We start from the raw sequence: 17,950 nt of genomic DNA, 5'->3' as shown, positions 1-17,950 counted from the left end.
GATCGTGAACAATGTTCTAGGTAGGTACTCTTACTTCCTTTTCTTTCTCGGCAGAGTTACGTTCGCCAATTATTCTTTCGCCGTTTTCTTCAGGTACCAGTTCACCGTGATAGCTGCGGATTCGGGGGAAGTACCGAAGACTGCGAGTGCTACCGTAATACTCACCGTGACCGACGTGAACGACAACGATCCCTACTTCGATCCAAAAAACTACGAGGCAGTTGTGTCTGAGGACGATCCTCCAGGCACTCCAGTCACCTCTGTCACAGCCACCGATCCTGACGAGGACGCCAGGATACACTACGAAATTACCGCAGGCAACACAAGAGGTCGATTCTCCATCGCGTCTCAAAACGGACGAGGGCTAATTACGGTAGCTCAACCGCTCGATTATAAGCAGGAAAAGAGATTCGTGTTAACCGTGACAGCATCTGATAGTGGTGGTAGAACGGACACAGCTCTCGTTTACGTCAACATTTCTGACGCGAACAATTTTTCACCGGTGTTTGAAAACGCGCCCTACTCGGTCTCCGTATTCGAGGATGCTCCTGTCGGTACTACGGTTCTAGTTGTCAGTGCGACGGATTCTGACGTTGGAAAAAATGCTCAAGTCACATATAGCTTAGATACGGACGGCGGTGATCCAACGGTGTCCGAATTTACTATAAATCCGCAAACTGGCGCTATCACGACCACTAGACCGCTCGATCGTGAACTTATACCTGCGTATTTGTTAACTGTTACCGCTAGAGACGGAGGCGTACCTCCACTGTCAGATACTACCGACGTGGAGATTTCTGTTACCGATGTGAACGACAATGCCCCGGTGTTCGAGGCTCCTCAGTACCAAGGATCAATTCCGGAAGATGTCTTGGTTGGTACTAGCGTTTTAAGGGTCTCCGCGACTGACGCGGACACAGATCTTAATGGCAGGGTAAGCTCGCTTCAGTACCGCGGCAAATCTAACGAAAAATCGCCAACCAACGCGGTAAATCAACGTTCCACTGTTTCAGGTCAGGTACATGTTAGACGAGGATGGTGACGGTGCTTTCGCTGTAGATCCAACTACAGGAATAGTCAGGACGGGCAAACCATTGGACAGAGAATCCGTCGCGAGGTACACCTTGAAGGCAGTCGCCATGGATAGAGGTTCTCCTTCCCTTACAACCGCTGTACCTCTCATCGTCAAGATAGAGGACGTGAACGATTCTCCACCCGCGTTCGAGAACGACAAGATCGTCCTTTACATAGCGGAGAATTCTCCGATAGGCTCGACAGTCGGTGAAATTTACGCTCACGATCCTGACGAAGGGCCAAACGCTGTCGTCCAATATTCCGTTATAGGAGGCGAGGATTCGAACAGCTTCGCCCTGAATATCAGACCAGGCGCGGACCGCGCGGAATTGATCACGCTCGAAGAACTGGACTACGAGTCGCCGAAGAAAAAGTTCGACTTAGTCGTGCGTGCCGCCTCGCCTCCTTTGAGGTCAGACGCTATGGTACAGATACTGGTCACCGACGTAAACGACAATGCACCGGTGTTGAAGGACTTTCAGATTATCTTCAACAACTTCAAAGACTTTTTCCCAACTGCGCCTATAGGCAAGATACCCGCGGTTGACGCAGACGTTACCGACAAATTAACCTACATTATACTGGCTGGTAACAACGCAAATTTGATCGACCTGAACAGAACCACCGGTGAGATCCGCCTATCGCCACAGTTGAATACCAACGTGCCACGCGTAGCGACCATGGAGGTGTCCGTCACGGATGGTATCAACGAGGTCAAGGCCACTATGACTCTTTCTGTGCGGCTCATCACCGACAAGATGCTTCTCAACTCTATCACCGTCCGATTGGACGACATGACAGCCGAAGCTTTCCTCAGTCCTCTCTTAGGATACTTTCTCGACGGTTTAGCGGCCATTATCCCCTGTCCCAGGGAAAATATCTTCTTATTCAGCATACAAGAGGACGCAAATGTAAACGGGAAAATTCTGAACGTCAGCTTCTCCGCGCGGAAGGTCGAACCAGGTGTCTCGGACGAATTTTACAGTCCGCAGTTTCTTCAGGAACGCGTCTATCTCAACAGAGGCATCCTGGCGAGACTCGCAACGGTGACGGTATTGCCCTTCGACGACAATCTCTGCGTAAGAGAGCCGTGTTTGAATTTCGAGGAATGTTTGACGGTTCTCAAGTTTGGAAACGCTTCTGGCTTCGCTAGCAGCGACACTGTACTATTCCGACCGATATATCCGGTGACAACGTTCGCGTGCAGGTGCGCGAGGGGCTTCACCGGCAGTAAAGAGTCTTACTTGTGTGACACGGAAGTCAATTTGTGTTACTCGAACCCCTGCGTGAATGGCGGCACGTGTTACAGAAGGGAAGGTGGATACGCGTGTTCCTGTGGACCCGAATTCGTCGGAGAAAATTGCGAGATATCGTTAGACAAGGATTCTTGTGCTCCAGGGGTTTGCAAAGGTGGTTCACAATGTACGATCAAAACTGCAGGTGGTTTCACCTGTGAAGGATGCCCTGTAACCACTCTAGAGAACGTGACACCGCTCTGCGAGCTTAAAGCTCGCAGCTTTGGATCTGCAACCTTTCTCACGTTCGCTTCGTTGAGACAGAGACACAGGCTGCACGTTAAATTACGATTCGCCACAGAAGCGACAAACGGTCTTCTACTCTATAACGGCCGATACAACGAGAAACACGATTTCATAGCCTTGGAGATAATCGATTCCCGGGTACAATTCAGTTTCTCTCTCGGTGATGAGGTGACTCGGGCGAGCGCCAGTGTACCGGGCGAAGTTTCCGACGGCCAATGGCACGAAGTGGAAGTCTCCTACATAAACAAGACCGTGACGATCTCTTTGGACAATTGTGACGTCGCTCTAGCCTTGGAATACGGCGAAAGACTGGGTAAAAGGTGGTCCTGCGCAGGAAGAAGCGAACAAGTGCTCGAAGAACGTTGCAGCATCGTTACCGAGACGTGTCATCGCTTCCTCGACCTAACAGGCCCTCTCCAATTAGGCGGTCTACCCGCTATACCCTCCAGCTTTCAGATTAGAAACAAAGACTTCGTCGGTTGTATCAGCGATCTTTACATCGATCATGTTTTCATCGATCTTAATTCATTCGTAGCTGATAACGGCACCAACCCTGGCTGCCCCGAGAAAACTTCTTTCTGCGCGTCCACACCGTGCAAGAACAACGGCAAGTGTCGAGAGATATGGTCGGGGTTTGTCTGCGAGTGCGAGGAGAGCTATGCTGGACCTACCTGCGCCGACGAAGTAGGCAAACCGTGGAACTTCCACGGCGACGGGATGCTCAGCTTCAATCCCCTTCTCAGACCCATTCAGCTACCCTGGCTAACAGCGCTCAGCCTAAGAACACGAGTGAAGCAGGCGTTCGTCATGAGTGTGCAAATAGGGCAGAACAGTTCGACGCTGCTCGAGATTCGCGAGGGGAAGTTGGTCGCGTTGTTGGACGGCGCGGAGATCATACAGACGTGGAGCAACATCGCCGATGGAGAGTGGCACAGAGTCGAAATCCTCTGGCAGAGCGGGCACGTTTCTTTGGACATCGATTACCGCAATAGACCGATATCTTCTTCTTTACCAGCGAAATTACAGGGTCTCTACGTAGGCAGGATTCTCGTAGGTGGGCCAGAACACTCGATGAACTCTGAGCTGCCGTTCTTAGACGGCTGCCTCCAGGATATTCGTATAGGGAACAATCAGAGCGTACTGCTTCGACCGACGGTTCAGGAGAACGTCGCGACGGGCTGCACCTCAGAGGCAGAATGTAACGTCGACTGTCCGGAGGCATCGATCTGCGTGGCCAAGTGGCAGACGAGCGAGTGCGTTTGCGCAGCTGGAAGGGTCGGACGCGACTGCGAGCGCGTCTGTGATTTGAACCCTTGTAACAACACCGGCGCGTGTATGGAGGATGCTACGTCTCGTAGGGGATACAAGTGTGAATGCACCTCACCCGAGTATTCTGGAGATTATTGCGAAATCAAGGCAGATCAACCTTGTCCTGCAACCTGGTGGGGATCGCCAGTTTGTGGTCCTTGCCATTGTGACGAATCTAAAGGCTACGACCCTGCTTGTAACAAGACCACCGGCGAATGTTATTGTAAAGAGAATCACTATCAACCGTCCGACGGGAAAGAATGTATTCCCTGCGAATGTTACGCGACAGGAAGCTTCGGTCCCCGCTGCGACACCGAGACCGGCCAGTGTAGATGTAGAGTTGGCGTGATTGGACGATCTTGCACAGCGTGTCCTAATCCTTACGCCGAGGTCACTCTTCGCGGATGCGAAGTAGTGTACGACGGGTGTCCGAGGTCCTACGCAGAGGGATTGTGGTGGCCTAGGACGAAATTTGGTTTGATCGCTGTGGAAGATTGTCCTGACACGGCTGAAGGAAAGACTTCTAGGTCTTGCGACGACAAATTGGGTGGCTGGCAGGAGCCTGATCTCTTTAACTGCACCTCAGAAGCCTTCATAGAGCAGAGACATCAACTAGGTGCTCTAGAAACCAAGGATTTGACCTTGAACACTTACGTCGCTGTTAAGATAGCGAAGGATGTCCACAGAGCGGTGAATGTGACCAAAGAACTATACGGTGCCGACTTGTTAATCGCAGAGTCCTTCTTAGTTGCACTGTTGCGCTACGAAGAGAGCTTGGTTGGATTAAATTTGACTCACAGTCAAGATAAGGACTACGTGTCCCATCTGGTTGGAATTTCAAGCCACATTTTCAAAGCAAGATACATAGAGAAGTGGTCAAGAATCGAGACTCTCAATGGTGACACGCCTGACAAAGTTCTGGACGCGATGGCGAATTATTTGAAGACCTTGACCGCCTCCCAACATGATACTTTCACAAATCCGTTTGAAGTAGTCGACACTAATGTCGTATTAGGTTTGGACGTGGTAACTTCGGAAAGTTTATTTGGGTACGAAACAGCAGAGTACAAGGAAGATCCGTCAGCCTCTACGGCTAGACCAACAGAAGCAGATCAGAAGGTGGTGTTGCCAGATACTTCAGAATTCTTGTCGTCGCCTACTCATTTTGGTCCTTCGATTACTTTCCCAAAGTATAATAATTACATGGCCGATCCAAATAAATTCGACCCGTACTCGAAGATACGAGTGCCTCTTAGCGTGTTAGGCATCCAACCCTTGATGCAGGGAGAGTTAAATGTTAAGAAAAGTTTGGTCAATAAAAAGGCTGTGTTGAGTTACGTGCAATATAAGCAGTTAGGTGCCCTGTTGCCTGAGAGGTAAATCATTATTTGTTTCCTTTCGTTTAATTAAACATGTAAAAAAAAAAAAAAATGTATTAATGGATATTTTTTTTTCTTTTTTTTTAGATTTGACGATTCCGTGGCAGTTAGATGGGGCGTAGAAGTAGCTGTAGGTTCACCAGTCGTAACAGTGTCCGTTCTAATACCTACCGACAACGGTTACGAGTCTCTGACTGGCATTCCCCTACAGTCCCCTGTTCAGATTAGTCTTTGGCTCAGTGAGAAAGACGAGCTGAAAACTAGAACTAATCCACAGTGTGTACATTGGAGTACAGTTAGAGGGTGGGTATTACTTCGTAGTATTCTGAGAACACTCCTCGAAGCAATTATCTTATCTGAAATTTGTTCGTTTATTACAGAGGTGGTGAATGGAGCCGATTAGGTTGTACTACAGAGGTGGAGGATGATTCGCTGTCCTTTGGCACAATTGTAAACTGCTCTTGCTTTCAACTATCCACTTTCGCAGTACTGACAGACGTACTTGACCTGGAATACGTCCCAGAACCGTCTCTTTTAGAAGATGTAACGAGTTACAGCGCGTTTATGCTCGCGTTGCCTTTACTTCTATCCGCTTTGCTAATTCTGGCCTTGATACGTGGCGGTGGCACAAATTCCAATAGTATACACAAAAATTTGGTGATGTGCGTTTTCTTCGCCGAGATGTTGTACTTGATTGCGCTGAAAGCCAGAAGTCCTCTAGTCTCGAATGAGTTTCCGTGTAAACTGACGGCAATTGGTCTACATTACGCTTGGTTGAGTACATTCTCGTGGACTTTAGTAGACTCCATTCATCTCTATCGTATGCTGACTGAAATGAGAGACGTGAATCACGGACAGATGAGGTTTTATTACACAATGGGGTATGGCGCTCCAGCTATCATAGTAGGATTGACAATTGGTGTTAGAGCTGACCAATATGGAAACTTTTATTTGTACGTTTCTCGACTCTTTTACTTACGCTTCTTAATAACGAAGTATTCGTTAATTACAATTTTTTCCTTTTGCTTTTGTTTCAGTTGTTGGTTGTCAATTTACGAAACTGTGATTTGGTCTTTAATTGGACCAGTTTGCGCGGCAGTGTTCGTCAACTCCTGCATTCTCGTCATGTCGATACGGGCTGCTTTTACTTTAAAAGAACATATCATGGGTTTTGGAAATTTAAGGACATTGCTCTGGCTATCCGTAGCCTCGTTGCCTCTACTTGGTTCCACGTGGACCCTGACTGTTCTAAACGCGTCTGAAAATTCTCCCATGTTGTCGTACCTGCTCAGTATAGCAGTAGTCGTCCATGCAGCATTCAGCTTGGTCGGTTACTGTTTCATCAATGGCAGAGTACGAAGAAATCTGTACTTAAGTTTATTAAGGTGTATTGGAAAGAAGACACCTCTGTTGGAGGGAAGCATGGGAAATGGAAGCAGCAGTCAGAATGTGAATGGCCATTCGGTAAATACCCTGAATAAGTTTAACCGGCACAATTGCGTTGAGAATCAAGAGCGAGAAAGCTAATTCTCTTAACTAACAACAATGTTACAGCGTTCTGCGTTGGCCTACTCGTCAACGTACAGTGGAGCGGAATCCGTGTGTAGAAGGGTTCACGTGGGAGTTTCGACGAGCAGTACAACTTCACGAAGTACAAATAAAACTGGGTCCAGTCCTTATCGTAGCGATACACATTTAAGACATACCTCGACATCCACGAGCAACTATAATAGCGACAGAGATCCCTACATGTCTTCTAGGAGTCACCGATCAACTTTACACTCCAGACAAGGTACTTTCTTTGACATCGAGTGATTCCTTATTACCATAACAATTAGCACAATCTTACATGTAGCGCAACAATTGACAGAAGCGACAGAACCACGGAATCAACGCAGAGATTCCGAATCAGACTCGGACGGATCACAAGCTGAAGGTGGTGGGAGGAGTTTAGACCTTGCGAGTTCGCATAGTTCCGACGAAGAAGATGTCACGTCGAGATCGCACAGAAATATGGGCGTTTCGGCGCAGCAACCTGTCACGCACAGTTATTTACCAAACATTCACAGCAATCCTACCGAACACTTGAATATACTTTGTTCAAACACGGAACTCTTTCCGAACATTAAACCCATTTATGCGCCTAGGTGGAGTTCTCAGTTACCGGAAGCGTATTTATCATCAAACGGTAAGCCGTCGTTAAATCGTCGTCTGTCTCCATGATTATTAGCACGATTATGATTAATTATCAAGACTGTTTTGTGTAAAGTAATGGACGTACGCGGAAGTCAATGGTCAGGAGGTACCATGTCTGATAACGAGATGGCCTCGAACAAGACTTCCAGTCCGAACCCACTGCCTTATCCCGAAATGAATTCGCCACAAAAGAGTCAGCCGGATGAGAATTATTCCGAGGGTGAAGAGAAGCTTCATCACCTGGGAGAAAAGTATTTGTTCCCATACACGGCTGAAGAGGATCACACTGTCTCGCCTACTCCGTACTTGCTACCCATGTCTTCCCGTATTCTCGCGTCCAGCATGAGTCATCACTCGCAAAACTCTAATCACGAGAATATCAGTGGTTCGGAAAGGTATGGAAGCTTGAAGAGAGGGCAGAGTCTGCATGGATCTCAGCATGACAACGTTAGCGGTTCGGAGAGATACGGTAGCTTGAAGCGAGGTAAAATTACGCCAACTGTGCTGGAAGATTCGCCGGAGTATATTCTACCGATGAGCGGTAGAATATTGTCCAGTTCATTGACCCACGATCTCCAGCACAGCAACGAATTGGCTGCCCTTCGACAGCAGCAACAACAACAGCAACAACAACAATACGAGCAGACTATAACAGAGACCGAGTGAGTATGATTATCTTTGGCAGCACGACAAGTCGTATCGATACAGTTTAATTAACGTATTATCTTCTCTATAATTTACGCTTACTCTGGAAAATGAAAATAATTAGTGAAGAGGTAAGCGTCTAAAGGAATGCTTAACACCTCTACACGTGTTCGATTTTTTCCAACGTCACTTTTGAATCAAGAGTTTTACCGTGCTCTTTTTAATTGACGTCTAATTTATGGTGTTTCAGGAAGGATACTAATGCGGAAACGTCGGTATGACAAGCTCCGTGCTACAAACAAACACCGTACAAAGTCTAAGGTATATTTTAAGAGCGGCCATGACTGTACTTACGTTAGCCATATTGATTAGTATGTATGTGTGAGTGCCTGTACGTATCTATATACATACGCCCGTCGTTATTTTGTTTCGTGTGATTTTGAGCTTCATTTCGGAAGCGATTCCTTCGATTTCTTCATGGTTTATCGATTTCTCGATCAGACGATAATCGTGACGAACGACCGGAAGACAAATGATCTCTAGTTCATTTCATCATTCGTGTAATTAACATCACTTCCTCTAGTACCTTAATTTCTTAATTCAGTATTGTGCAATGTATACATTCCACTTCCATTTTTTATATTTAGATTCTATTATCTTCTCTCTAATGTTCCCCCCATTTTTTCCTTTTGAAAGAACTTTACAATGTCTTATACATGCCATGGAAGAAGCGTACAACTTTGCGGCGCAATTTTCATAGTTTTGTATATATTTATATGAAAAGAATGTGACAAAATACATAATTTATATATATCCTTCATCCGGCGGTTGCGACTTTTTCTATATCCTGTTTATTTATTCCCCCCTCTCTCTCTCTCTCTCTCTCTCTCTCTCTCTGCCCATCTTTTTGTTTGCTAGCTGCTTAGATATTACGGTGTTCACGTGAGTCTGCATCAGCCTCGTTGATAAAAATTACCTTTATTCTCATCGAAAATATAAATAAATTACAAAATATAGTTAGGTTAGTATTCGGAAGATCGTCGTCTTTAACATAAAATCAGCACGGCATGATGTGAACGCTGAGCACTACCAGACAGCCTTCCTCGTTCGATTGAATACGAATACGAACGAATGATTCCAAGTATTTTTACCAAGTCTTGGTTATCCTCAGAGTTTCGATACGCGCGTTCTACTAAGGTACGTTATACACAGGTAGGTGTAATCCATGTCGAGTTACGCATTGGAAGATTTCATTTCGATTATTACAGGATTCACTTACGCATAATAACATATATGTATGTATATAGAATGACGTGCAAATGTCGAAACTTTGCTGTGCAAATCCAATTAGTTTGAATTGTTAGTAACGTGTTCGCCGATAATCGTGTGGAGTTCTCCAAGTTTCTTTTCTACAATCAGATCTGCTCGACTGTGGCACACGCACATCACAATTAACTGCTAGGACTAGGAGATTGATCGTTGCTACACAGTGCTTTCTGTGTCAGATGCCATTGACAATGTTTGAAGCTTCGGTACCGAGTAATTCTCCGAGTGACCGTGGGACTGTGAACGATTCGAGACTCTTTCCAACGTCGACGGGGCCGACGGTGTGTCTTGATGCGCCTTTGGAGGTATCGGTGGTGGACTCACCTGAACGTTATTTCGATAATTATAATAGTACGCATAGAGAATTAGGTTAGCAATCGATATAATTACCTCTTGACCTGGCAGAGAGTGTGAACTTTGAAATGTACCACTCGCGAAATTCCCCGTAGAAACATTCAGCGCGTTTATCACAGACGGCGGTGAAATGTTCATGATATCGTTGCACCTTGTCCGTGGTTCGAAATCCTCGTAGCCGAGGTTGTTTAAGTTACTCATGTGTGACTGAAAGTCTGATAAACTGGCGGTATATATACCACTGTCGCGAAGATCGTTCGGTTCGTTTTGCATTTCCGAATCATCATCGGTACTCCACTCTGTATTACGTTTGCACGCTAAACGCTTTGGTGGCGCGGGTGGTACGACGTTATTCGTGTTCGAATCTCTCTTGTCTGGCGCTGAAACGTTGAAAATGATTGAGAAAGCTGAAAAATTCAAAAGTTTTAATCCACGCGTGATTTATGGGTCCAGGAACTACAGATTATTCCATATTACGTGGACATGAGAAATAGGCAATGTGTTTAAACTTACTGCAACCCCTTGGTGGTAACGGCGGCGCTGGTTCGGGACCAGGCTCGCTCCAGGAAGTTCTCAGTCCAGTCTGGTCTACACCATCCGTTGGCGTCGGTAAAGAATGTCTCAATGGTAACTTTGGGCTCAACGGTTTGCTCAGCGATCTCTGATGCGTTGGTCTAGGCGGGGTAGTCCCGTAGCCCACTGAACGAGGTCGCACCTCTCGTTGTGGAATAGGTGGCGGACCTCCGTCCACTTTTGTGTAAAAACCTTCGTCTTCGGGTAAACCGTCGCTGTCTGCATGAGAGATTCTCGAGCCTGCAGTTTCCAGCGTGGCTGGCCGTTGCTTCTCGTTAATGGGTAACGGAGGTAGCGGTGAACTGAATAAATTAAACGCTCCAATGAAATAAACGAAACTTGAACCTTTATCTTCGAAAAACAGAATGTACAACGAATATTTACTTGACGATACTGTCTTGATGGATCGTTCGTTGCCTCGCCAATGGTCCAAGACTTTCTTTCAACTGTATAAATCTCTCTATCAATCTTTTGTGCAACGGTTGCACACCAGCGGGAGCGATTTGCCCATGGACATTCAGTCCAGCCTCCAACACGCTCATCTGATCCAGTATCAAACCTTTCAACCTGTTCACGTGAGGTACCATTTCTGGATTTTGCCTAGCGAATTCGGGAGTAAGAAAAGCTTCTTGATATCTAGTGATGCCGCCCATCACGTTCGCGTCGATGATGCCCTGAAGTCTCATGCTAAAAGGATTTATATTTCGTTGAGGTTCGGCAGTGAATTGTGCGACAAGTCTCCTCAATTCTCTCTCCACACTCTGCATAGTCTCGCAGGCGTATTGTACAGGCGCCAGTAGCTCGGATCTCTTCTCGATCACCTCGAACCACCTGAGTATACCTGGTAGCTTAGCCTCGGTGGTTAAGGTGGTTCTCTCGATCCACAGAGATTTGAACTCGTTCTCGCGATCGACAGGACCTCTGTGTAGCGGTCGATCGAAGATGAACTTCCTTACGTCGTTCACTAAGTAGAAAGCAACCACTCTCTCTGGGACTTCCACTCCTCGACAGGCTAAACTACTCTCTTCAGGTATTGGTTTCACGTTGCAGATTTGTATATCTGAAATTTCATTCGAAATACACGTTACAACAGTGAACATTGGTTAATTGTGAACGAGGAGACAAAACAACGGACTTACATTGTCCCTCGGAGGTAAGAATACTCTCGTCGGGCGGAGAATTCTTCATTAATATTTGTGCGCTTGGAAATTCAGTCTGTAGTCGTTGCGTGAATGCCCCTATTCTCTCGTACTCTAGACCGCGATAGATGAATAGCTTATTCTGCAAGATCATAACGAAGGAAGGATTATATTCCGGTCTGTTTAAATTCCATTCTTACACGTAGAAACGAAATACCTACCCTAACGAAGAGAGGAAAACTAAGACCATAGAAGCCTACTCTAAAGTATTCCGGTTCCGGTCTAAGCTGCGTCAATATATTGTCCAGGAATTTCGCTTGCAATTTCAGCACGTGACTCAATTTCGCGTAATCGTATAATCTAGTCTCGTACAATACTGCTAATTCCTTGCACAGAGGAATGCCCTTCTCCCAACATTTTCCTCGATCCAAGTAATAAATGATCTTATGATAAAGCAGCTCTTTTCTCTGCCATTCTGGCTGTTGAGGGTGCGAATGATCGGAAGGTAAGATCGTCGAGCCCCAACCAAGCTGATCAGCATAGAGTTTCATCGTGAAACCAGCTTCTGTGTAGTTTTCAGCCGCCAAATGTAAATCGTGTAATTTGTAGATATAGCGCAGGTACATCTCCTTTCGATTGAATTCGTTCTTGTAGAAGTTCTATCGAGAAAAAGAAAAAAAAAGATGAAGAATTCTATATTTACCGTTGAATTTTCATTTCACTGAAATTTCTCTTTCGATAGTTTTCGCTTACCAATAAATTAACAGTGCACGACATACGCTTGTCGCGATTCTCGTCCCCTTGTATTACGCTCCTGTAATCTAACAGTCTTTCCAGCAAACGTGTAATTGACGTGATGAAAGCGGTTCCGCTGTCCTTCCACGCCGGATCTTCTGACTGAACTCTGTCCAATAATCTGCGGACAAAAATAGAATACGTTGCTTTAAACGTTCCATTCACGTACTCGTGAAAATACATGCAGTTCACACTCGTGAATCTTTCACAATGCACTTACACAGCGCTAAGATGCTCCCTAACGCAGCGTGAAATTACAAATAAAAGAGTAAAATTACAACGATTAAACGAAGTAAAATAAATTCAACGAAGGAGAGTCAGTACTCACATCGTGTTGAACAACTGCCTGTACTCGTCGTCACCTTTGTTCTCGCTGATCAAGATATCCAATTTATCGATCAATTCCGATTCCACGGACCTGAAGCTACCTCTAGCTCGCTGCTCGCACTCCATCATGTCGAAGAAGATGTGCAAGGTGGCCTTTCTCAGTTCACTTTCAGGAACCAAAGTGACCTCGAGGAAAGGACCGACCATTCCAGGGATAAACTCCAACTTACGATCGCCTAAACGAGACCACATCGAGAGAATTTGAAAGCCCATCAATACTCTCATATCCCCGTACTTTTCCAAGATCTTCTCGCGCTTCACTTCTGAGAATTGTTCGAGCTGCAGAGATGGCTGTGTAAGGTACGCTACCGCTAGATTAAAGTACGTCGACCAGAGCTGTGAATCAAAGCTACCGTCCAGAAAACGAAAAGCCAGAGGCTGTGCTAATTCTTGTAGAGACTTGAGAATAACGTTGTTCGCCTGCATTCGAATCACCAGCCAATCTGGTGGAAATACTTCTTGTCTGACAAGATCACGAAGCACCAAGAAGACTCTCAGAAGAAAATCCTTCAGTGGTTTTCGTTCACCAGCGTGAGCTAACTCCTCCCAGAGCGTAGCGTAATGATACTCGTCGAGAAGTTGAAGCAGTCCTATCAAACACGCTACCAAACAGCCCAAAACTGGTCCATTCGTGTTTATGACTATCAGAATGGTCTGTATCAGTACATCTAGTATAGAGAGACACAACGTTTCAACGTCGTGATGAATGCAGTTGTTCACTTTATTCGTGTCTCTTCCTCTCTTGTGCAGAAAACTGAGGATCTCTCCAAGAATCTCGGTACAAGAGCGCAATTCCTCGCGTCTGATTAAATGAATCCTCAGGTGTCTACACATTGTAACCAAGAGTAGATTTCTGCTCTCGTCGTCGTCGCGGAACAACGCAGACGTGGTTAAATTCTTAATAGCTGTGAGTTTCGCCTGTGTAAGCTGCAGTGGCGGTTCCCGTGGAACCGCGTCGAGCATCGTACAGGTGAGCTTAGCCACCTCGAGTATAGGTAGCACAGCGATAAGTTGTTCGAACACAGCTGAAATCGAGTAGAGCAAAGCTATCTGAGAGTGAAGCACCATCTCATACGGAATGCCCAGCATCTTGTTCAGCGCGGCGAACACGCAGTAGAGGTCTCGCTTGAAGCTGTCCTCGTATTGACCGGCCGTTGCCCTGGCGAACAATAGACGGCTCTGAATGATGAACTTGAAGATGTACTCCAAGGAACCGAAACACTTTATTATAGGTTCTTGCTTCTCCGCAGCTGTCACCCAGTCTGCGCAATGTTGCACGCTGCTCAGGAGACCTTTGTACACCAATGCAGCGGCAAAATGACCGGAAATATAGGCGTCCATCACTGGTTTGAAGTGTTCGAACTTGGAATCTTCGAGGAGGCTGAAGATGGAGACGAGAACTTGAAAAACTAAGCCAGAATGGGCTGTAGAGTTACCGTCTTCCGTATGGAACATGGAGAACAGCGCATCTAGGATGTCCTGCAGGAACTTGACCAATTCCTCGCCGTTCAGTCGCAATACGCGACCTAGAGCCTCTGAGATTCGTTCTGGGTGAGCTTTCCATTGGAGTAGGCTCAGCAGATCAACATTTTGCGTCAATTTTGTGCTGCAAAGTAACGTGTGCACGAATACTGCTTCTTTCGGAGACCTGGAGAACGCTGGAGAGCCTGGAGAACAGACGAAGGGTAAAGTGAACCGGTTCAGAGTCGAAGAGGAAGGCTTCGAATGTAACTTTACCTGTTGCATTTGGTTCTCGAGCACTACTGGGCAACGAGAGGTAACTTAACGAGTCCAACTTGGACCGATCCTCGCACTTGTAAATGTACAGTTCATGAGGACCATCCTGAAGAGTGGCTCCTCCGGGTTCCATTAGACGGACGAAGGCGAAAGAGAATAGTTTCTTGTCGTTCTTCTCGCGTGCTGCGTTAAAAATTCTGGTTGTATCGTCAAGAAGCACACGAAACAGTGTAAAAACCTAAAATTCCAACGACTTACTGGAACAGTGTCGGAACTCGAAACGAACGTGGCTCCCGTAGAATTTGTCGATTGGTATCGCCAATCGTACCGTCTCCGCCCACGACGGACTGTTGTGATGATATATCACTAAACTTTGGTATTCAGAGCTTTCCTCCATTCCGGCAGCACCAAACAGACACCCTTCCAGAGGCTGTCCATCCGTGTCCAAGACCAAAATCGTCACCTATCGATCGAACGATTCTTCAATCGTGATACGAAGTAAACGAAGACAGATGGTATCTGGTGTCGCGACGTTGGTAATTAGATATACCTCGATGTTCTTCCCTGTTGATTTTCCACCCCTCTCGAACTCGCCACGCTCCAGTTTCAGGTACAAGTCGTTCCTCACGTCACCGGGCATAATCACGTCGGAGAAACCTAGCTTCTTCGTCAGACAGATATTCTTAAAGAGCAGAGGATTTTCCTCCCGCACCTGGGTCAATTCTCCGTGCAGCACACGAAGAGAAACCACTATTCCGTAATTCGGCTGACCAGGAAGCGGGGAACACTTGTTGTTGCGAATGATTTGATCGTGCAGCTGGTGAAAATCCTTCTCCTCCCCTTGGTACACCTAAAAGAACGAAAGCTTCGTCTAAGAATCTTGAATCCTCTAAGAATCCTACTACGGTGCAGCTTACCTTGAACGTCATCTCTAGCTCTTCCGTGTGGTCCTGCGTAGCTTCGGCGAGGGAAAGTACCGCGACACCGTGGGGTCTCCTGTAAGTCGCGGTCCCAGCTTTGTTTTTGCCGGAATCGGAGTACAGCATTCTCCCGCATCGCATTACATGTGCAACCATGTACAGATCCCGGCTAAGGTCCGAGTTACCGAGGTCGGTGAAGATGGTGCAGTTGCTGTGGATCTTCTCGATGAAACTGGAGAAGCCCTCTTTCGAGATCCTCACCAGGAAACGTTCGCTGAGGTATTGGCTCCGTTTCGCGTCGTACAAAGAGAAGTAGATCTCGGTGTCTTCGCCTATCGAGTGGCCGAAATCTCTCATACAGAAGTAGAGGTGATGCGTGAGGACCTTTCTGTGCTCTTTCCGCCTCAGCGTTCCTCTAGCCGAGGCCCCTTGCGAGTTTTCCGCGCTTTGTACGTGCTGAAATGGAATCGTTTATATTCGAGAAACGCCGTGCTGCTCTGTGGTCAAATATCTAAACGGTGAATTACAAATAGAGGAGTTTCGATCAGACGGAGGAGACGTTAAAAATTTCATGTCGCGCGGCTCGTGCACCGAATATACCCCGAGGCTGACTTCATTTCAATTCTTGCCGAGTATTTGAAATGGTCAGCAATCTGGCTAGAATTTCAATGAGCTTCAGCGATATACAGCGAAGTATGCTCGCTCGAGTGTTCTCTCCCTCCGACCCTCTATCCTTCGAAAGTATCGAGCTCGTCCATCGCTTTTTCCTATTTTATTCCCCCTCTCTCGATGCACAGTCAGCCGTATACGTATTGTGTGAAAAATGCAAGAGGTTGGCGACCTTAAAGTTACACCGCATCCTTATCCAAAAATACTCTTTCGTAATTACCACGTGATAAAGTTCCACGACTGACATAGTATCCGGGTCCACCATATGGGCACCCTGACGGGGCACCAGATCCAAGCCCAGTTTTCTGCAACACAAAATTATACGTGACTTAGCAAACTAAACAACGAACCAAGCTTTTCTATTGCTACACTTTCAAATGAACAATAGGTAAAGTGATTTCAACGGGTGTTGAATTTCTGAGAACCCTGAAACATGAAATCCTAAGCTACGGGCGACCCACACGCCCCTAAGGGGCCAGACGATTCTTCGCGTTGGTCTGGTCTGAAGTAGACACAGCTATCAAAGGAGTTGAAGGGCCATCGTCGAAGACGATCGACTCGACTCTACTCGACTGGCGCGAGTCAGAGAACCGAGTAAAATCAAGGGGGTAGTGCGTGATCCAATTAAGAGGAGTATTGCATCGGTTTCCGAACTTTACTTCTGAAGTGGCTGCCACGGTATACTTAACTTCCCATGACCCCGGACGGCCGCATGCCATAGGGCCGACGTGTTCTCGAACGCATTGGGGCCCTACAGGCCCAGCTACCTCGCCAGGGTCCTCGCGTGGCCCCTAATGCAGCCTATACTCTCCTCTCCTCGCTTCGCCTCACCTCTCGCCGACCCGTTTACATGCATATGTGCCAGAATTTGCATCGACAGACACGCGCGTTTTCGCTTTTAAGAAGTCAATCTGTGGTTGAAGAGGATGTCGTGCGATGCGCACGAGGACGTTACGAAATACAATAGCGGCGTTAATTGCAAACGTTGACTGAAATGAAACGCGTTGAACTATGGCTGGCATAGTTTCCGATGACCTGGAAAATTTGCCTCGCAGTGAAACATATTTGACAAACGTGGAAATATATTTGAAATGCACCGAGAGAGAATGAAACTAAATTCATTGTGAACCGGTGGAACGAAAGCGAAGCGGCGCTTTAATCGTCGAGCAAATTCGTATAAATTGATCGGGATAGCTGTGTGCCGGAGCTAACATTTTACCTACAACGTCAAAGTGTGAAATTATCCCGACACGTGACCGATCGATTAACTTCTTTCCGCGATGCAAAAACCGTGCTACGCCAAACGAAAGATCTGCTGGCACGAGGAAGGGAGGTGAAACCAGTGGCTGTTAAGCGATAATTAACGTTTCGCACGAGGACGCGACTAGCGTAAACCCTGAATTTCCTTGTCTCATTCCACCGCCATTATCCTCTCCTCTACTTTCCATGCGGCTACGTCACCGATCCTGCAGATTCGGTGCACCGTCCAACGTCCTCGTGAACTCACCGTATAGGGCCGTACCTAATTGTGCAAACTTTCTCACGCCAGACGGGATTTTTAAATATTTCAACCAGAAATTTCAAAGTATTCTTCGCAAACTTGCTCCATAATTCATAGGGATACCTAGAAATATTACATAGAATTACCGCAGGTATCAAGAGACAGAAAGTTTATGGCAGAACCCTCGACCTACCAGAGCTCCGTTAAAACTATCCCGAAAGCAAACTAACGCCGCGATATTTATTTTACGGTCTCTCGAATTTTCCCTCAACGGTCAAGCGGACCTTTTCACAGTCCGCCGTCACGGTACGGGCCTGAGAGTCCTGAAAGGCCCCTCGCCCCCCTCGGGCCCCTGTTGATGGAATGCAGGTGAGCAGGCAGACTTCGATGCGTGGAGACAGGTACA

General features: G+C 46.7%; 2 protein-coding genes across 2 annotated transcripts in view; one reads left to right on the top strand and one right to left on the bottom strand.

The window, feature by feature from the left end:
• Positions 1–8,424, top strand: part of LOC108579311 (protocadherin-like wing polarity protein stan) — a 10,580-nt gene extending 2,156 nt beyond the window's left edge. The window contains exons 3-12 of the mRNA XM_017942818.1: positions 4–20; positions 94–934; positions 1,014–5,299; positions 5,390–5,605; positions 5,683–6,255; positions 6,340–6,766; positions 6,857–7,094; positions 7,173–7,490; positions 7,572–8,160; positions 8,394–8,424. Of these exons, the coding sequence (XP_017798307.1) occupies positions 4–20; positions 94–934; positions 1,014–5,299; positions 5,390–5,605; positions 5,683–6,255; positions 6,340–6,766; positions 6,857–7,094; positions 7,173–7,490; positions 7,572–8,160; positions 8,394–8,424 (7,536 nt within the window). The remainder of the gene's footprint in view (positions 1–3; positions 21–93; positions 935–1,013; positions 5,300–5,389; positions 5,606–5,682; positions 6,256–6,339; positions 6,767–6,856; positions 7,095–7,172; positions 7,491–7,571; positions 8,161–8,393) is intronic.
• Positions 8,425–9,591: 1,167 nt separating this feature from the next.
• Positions 9,592–17,950, bottom strand: part of LOC108579431 (dedicator of cytokinesis protein 3) — a 30,041-nt gene continuing 21,682 nt past the window's right edge. The window contains exons 5-18 of the mRNA XM_017942962.1: positions 16,264–16,348; positions 15,372–15,830; positions 15,005–15,304; positions 14,713–14,917; positions 14,455–14,637; positions 12,659–14,384; positions 12,551–12,568; positions 12,289–12,451; positions 11,757–12,194; positions 11,536–11,677; positions 10,781–11,456; positions 10,337–10,698; positions 9,860–10,203; positions 9,592–9,793 (exon numbers count right to left, since the gene is read on the bottom strand). Of these exons, the coding sequence (XP_017798451.1) occupies positions 9,626–9,793; positions 9,860–10,203; positions 10,337–10,698; positions 10,781–11,456; positions 11,536–11,677; positions 11,757–12,194; positions 12,289–12,451; positions 12,551–12,568; positions 12,659–14,384; positions 14,455–14,637; positions 14,713–14,917; positions 15,005–15,304; positions 15,372–15,830; positions 16,264–16,348 (5,269 nt within the window). The 3' untranslated portion in view covers positions 9,592–9,625. The remainder of the gene's footprint in view (positions 9,794–9,859; positions 10,204–10,336; positions 10,699–10,780; positions 11,457–11,535; positions 11,678–11,756; positions 12,195–12,288; positions 12,452–12,550; positions 12,569–12,658; positions 14,385–14,454; positions 14,638–14,712; positions 14,918–15,004; positions 15,305–15,371; positions 15,831–16,263; positions 16,349–17,950) is intronic.

Source organism: Habropoda laboriosa, unplaced genomic scaffold, assembly GCF_001263275.1.
Source record: "Habropoda laboriosa isolate 0110345459 unplaced genomic scaffold, ASM126327v1 scaffold76, whole genome shotgun sequence".
Taxonomy (NCBI): Eukaryota; Metazoa; Arthropoda; class Insecta; order Hymenoptera; family Apidae; genus Habropoda; species Habropoda laboriosa.
Note: the sequence above shows the minus strand (reverse complement) of the source record. Positions and strands in the feature narration are given on the sequence as shown.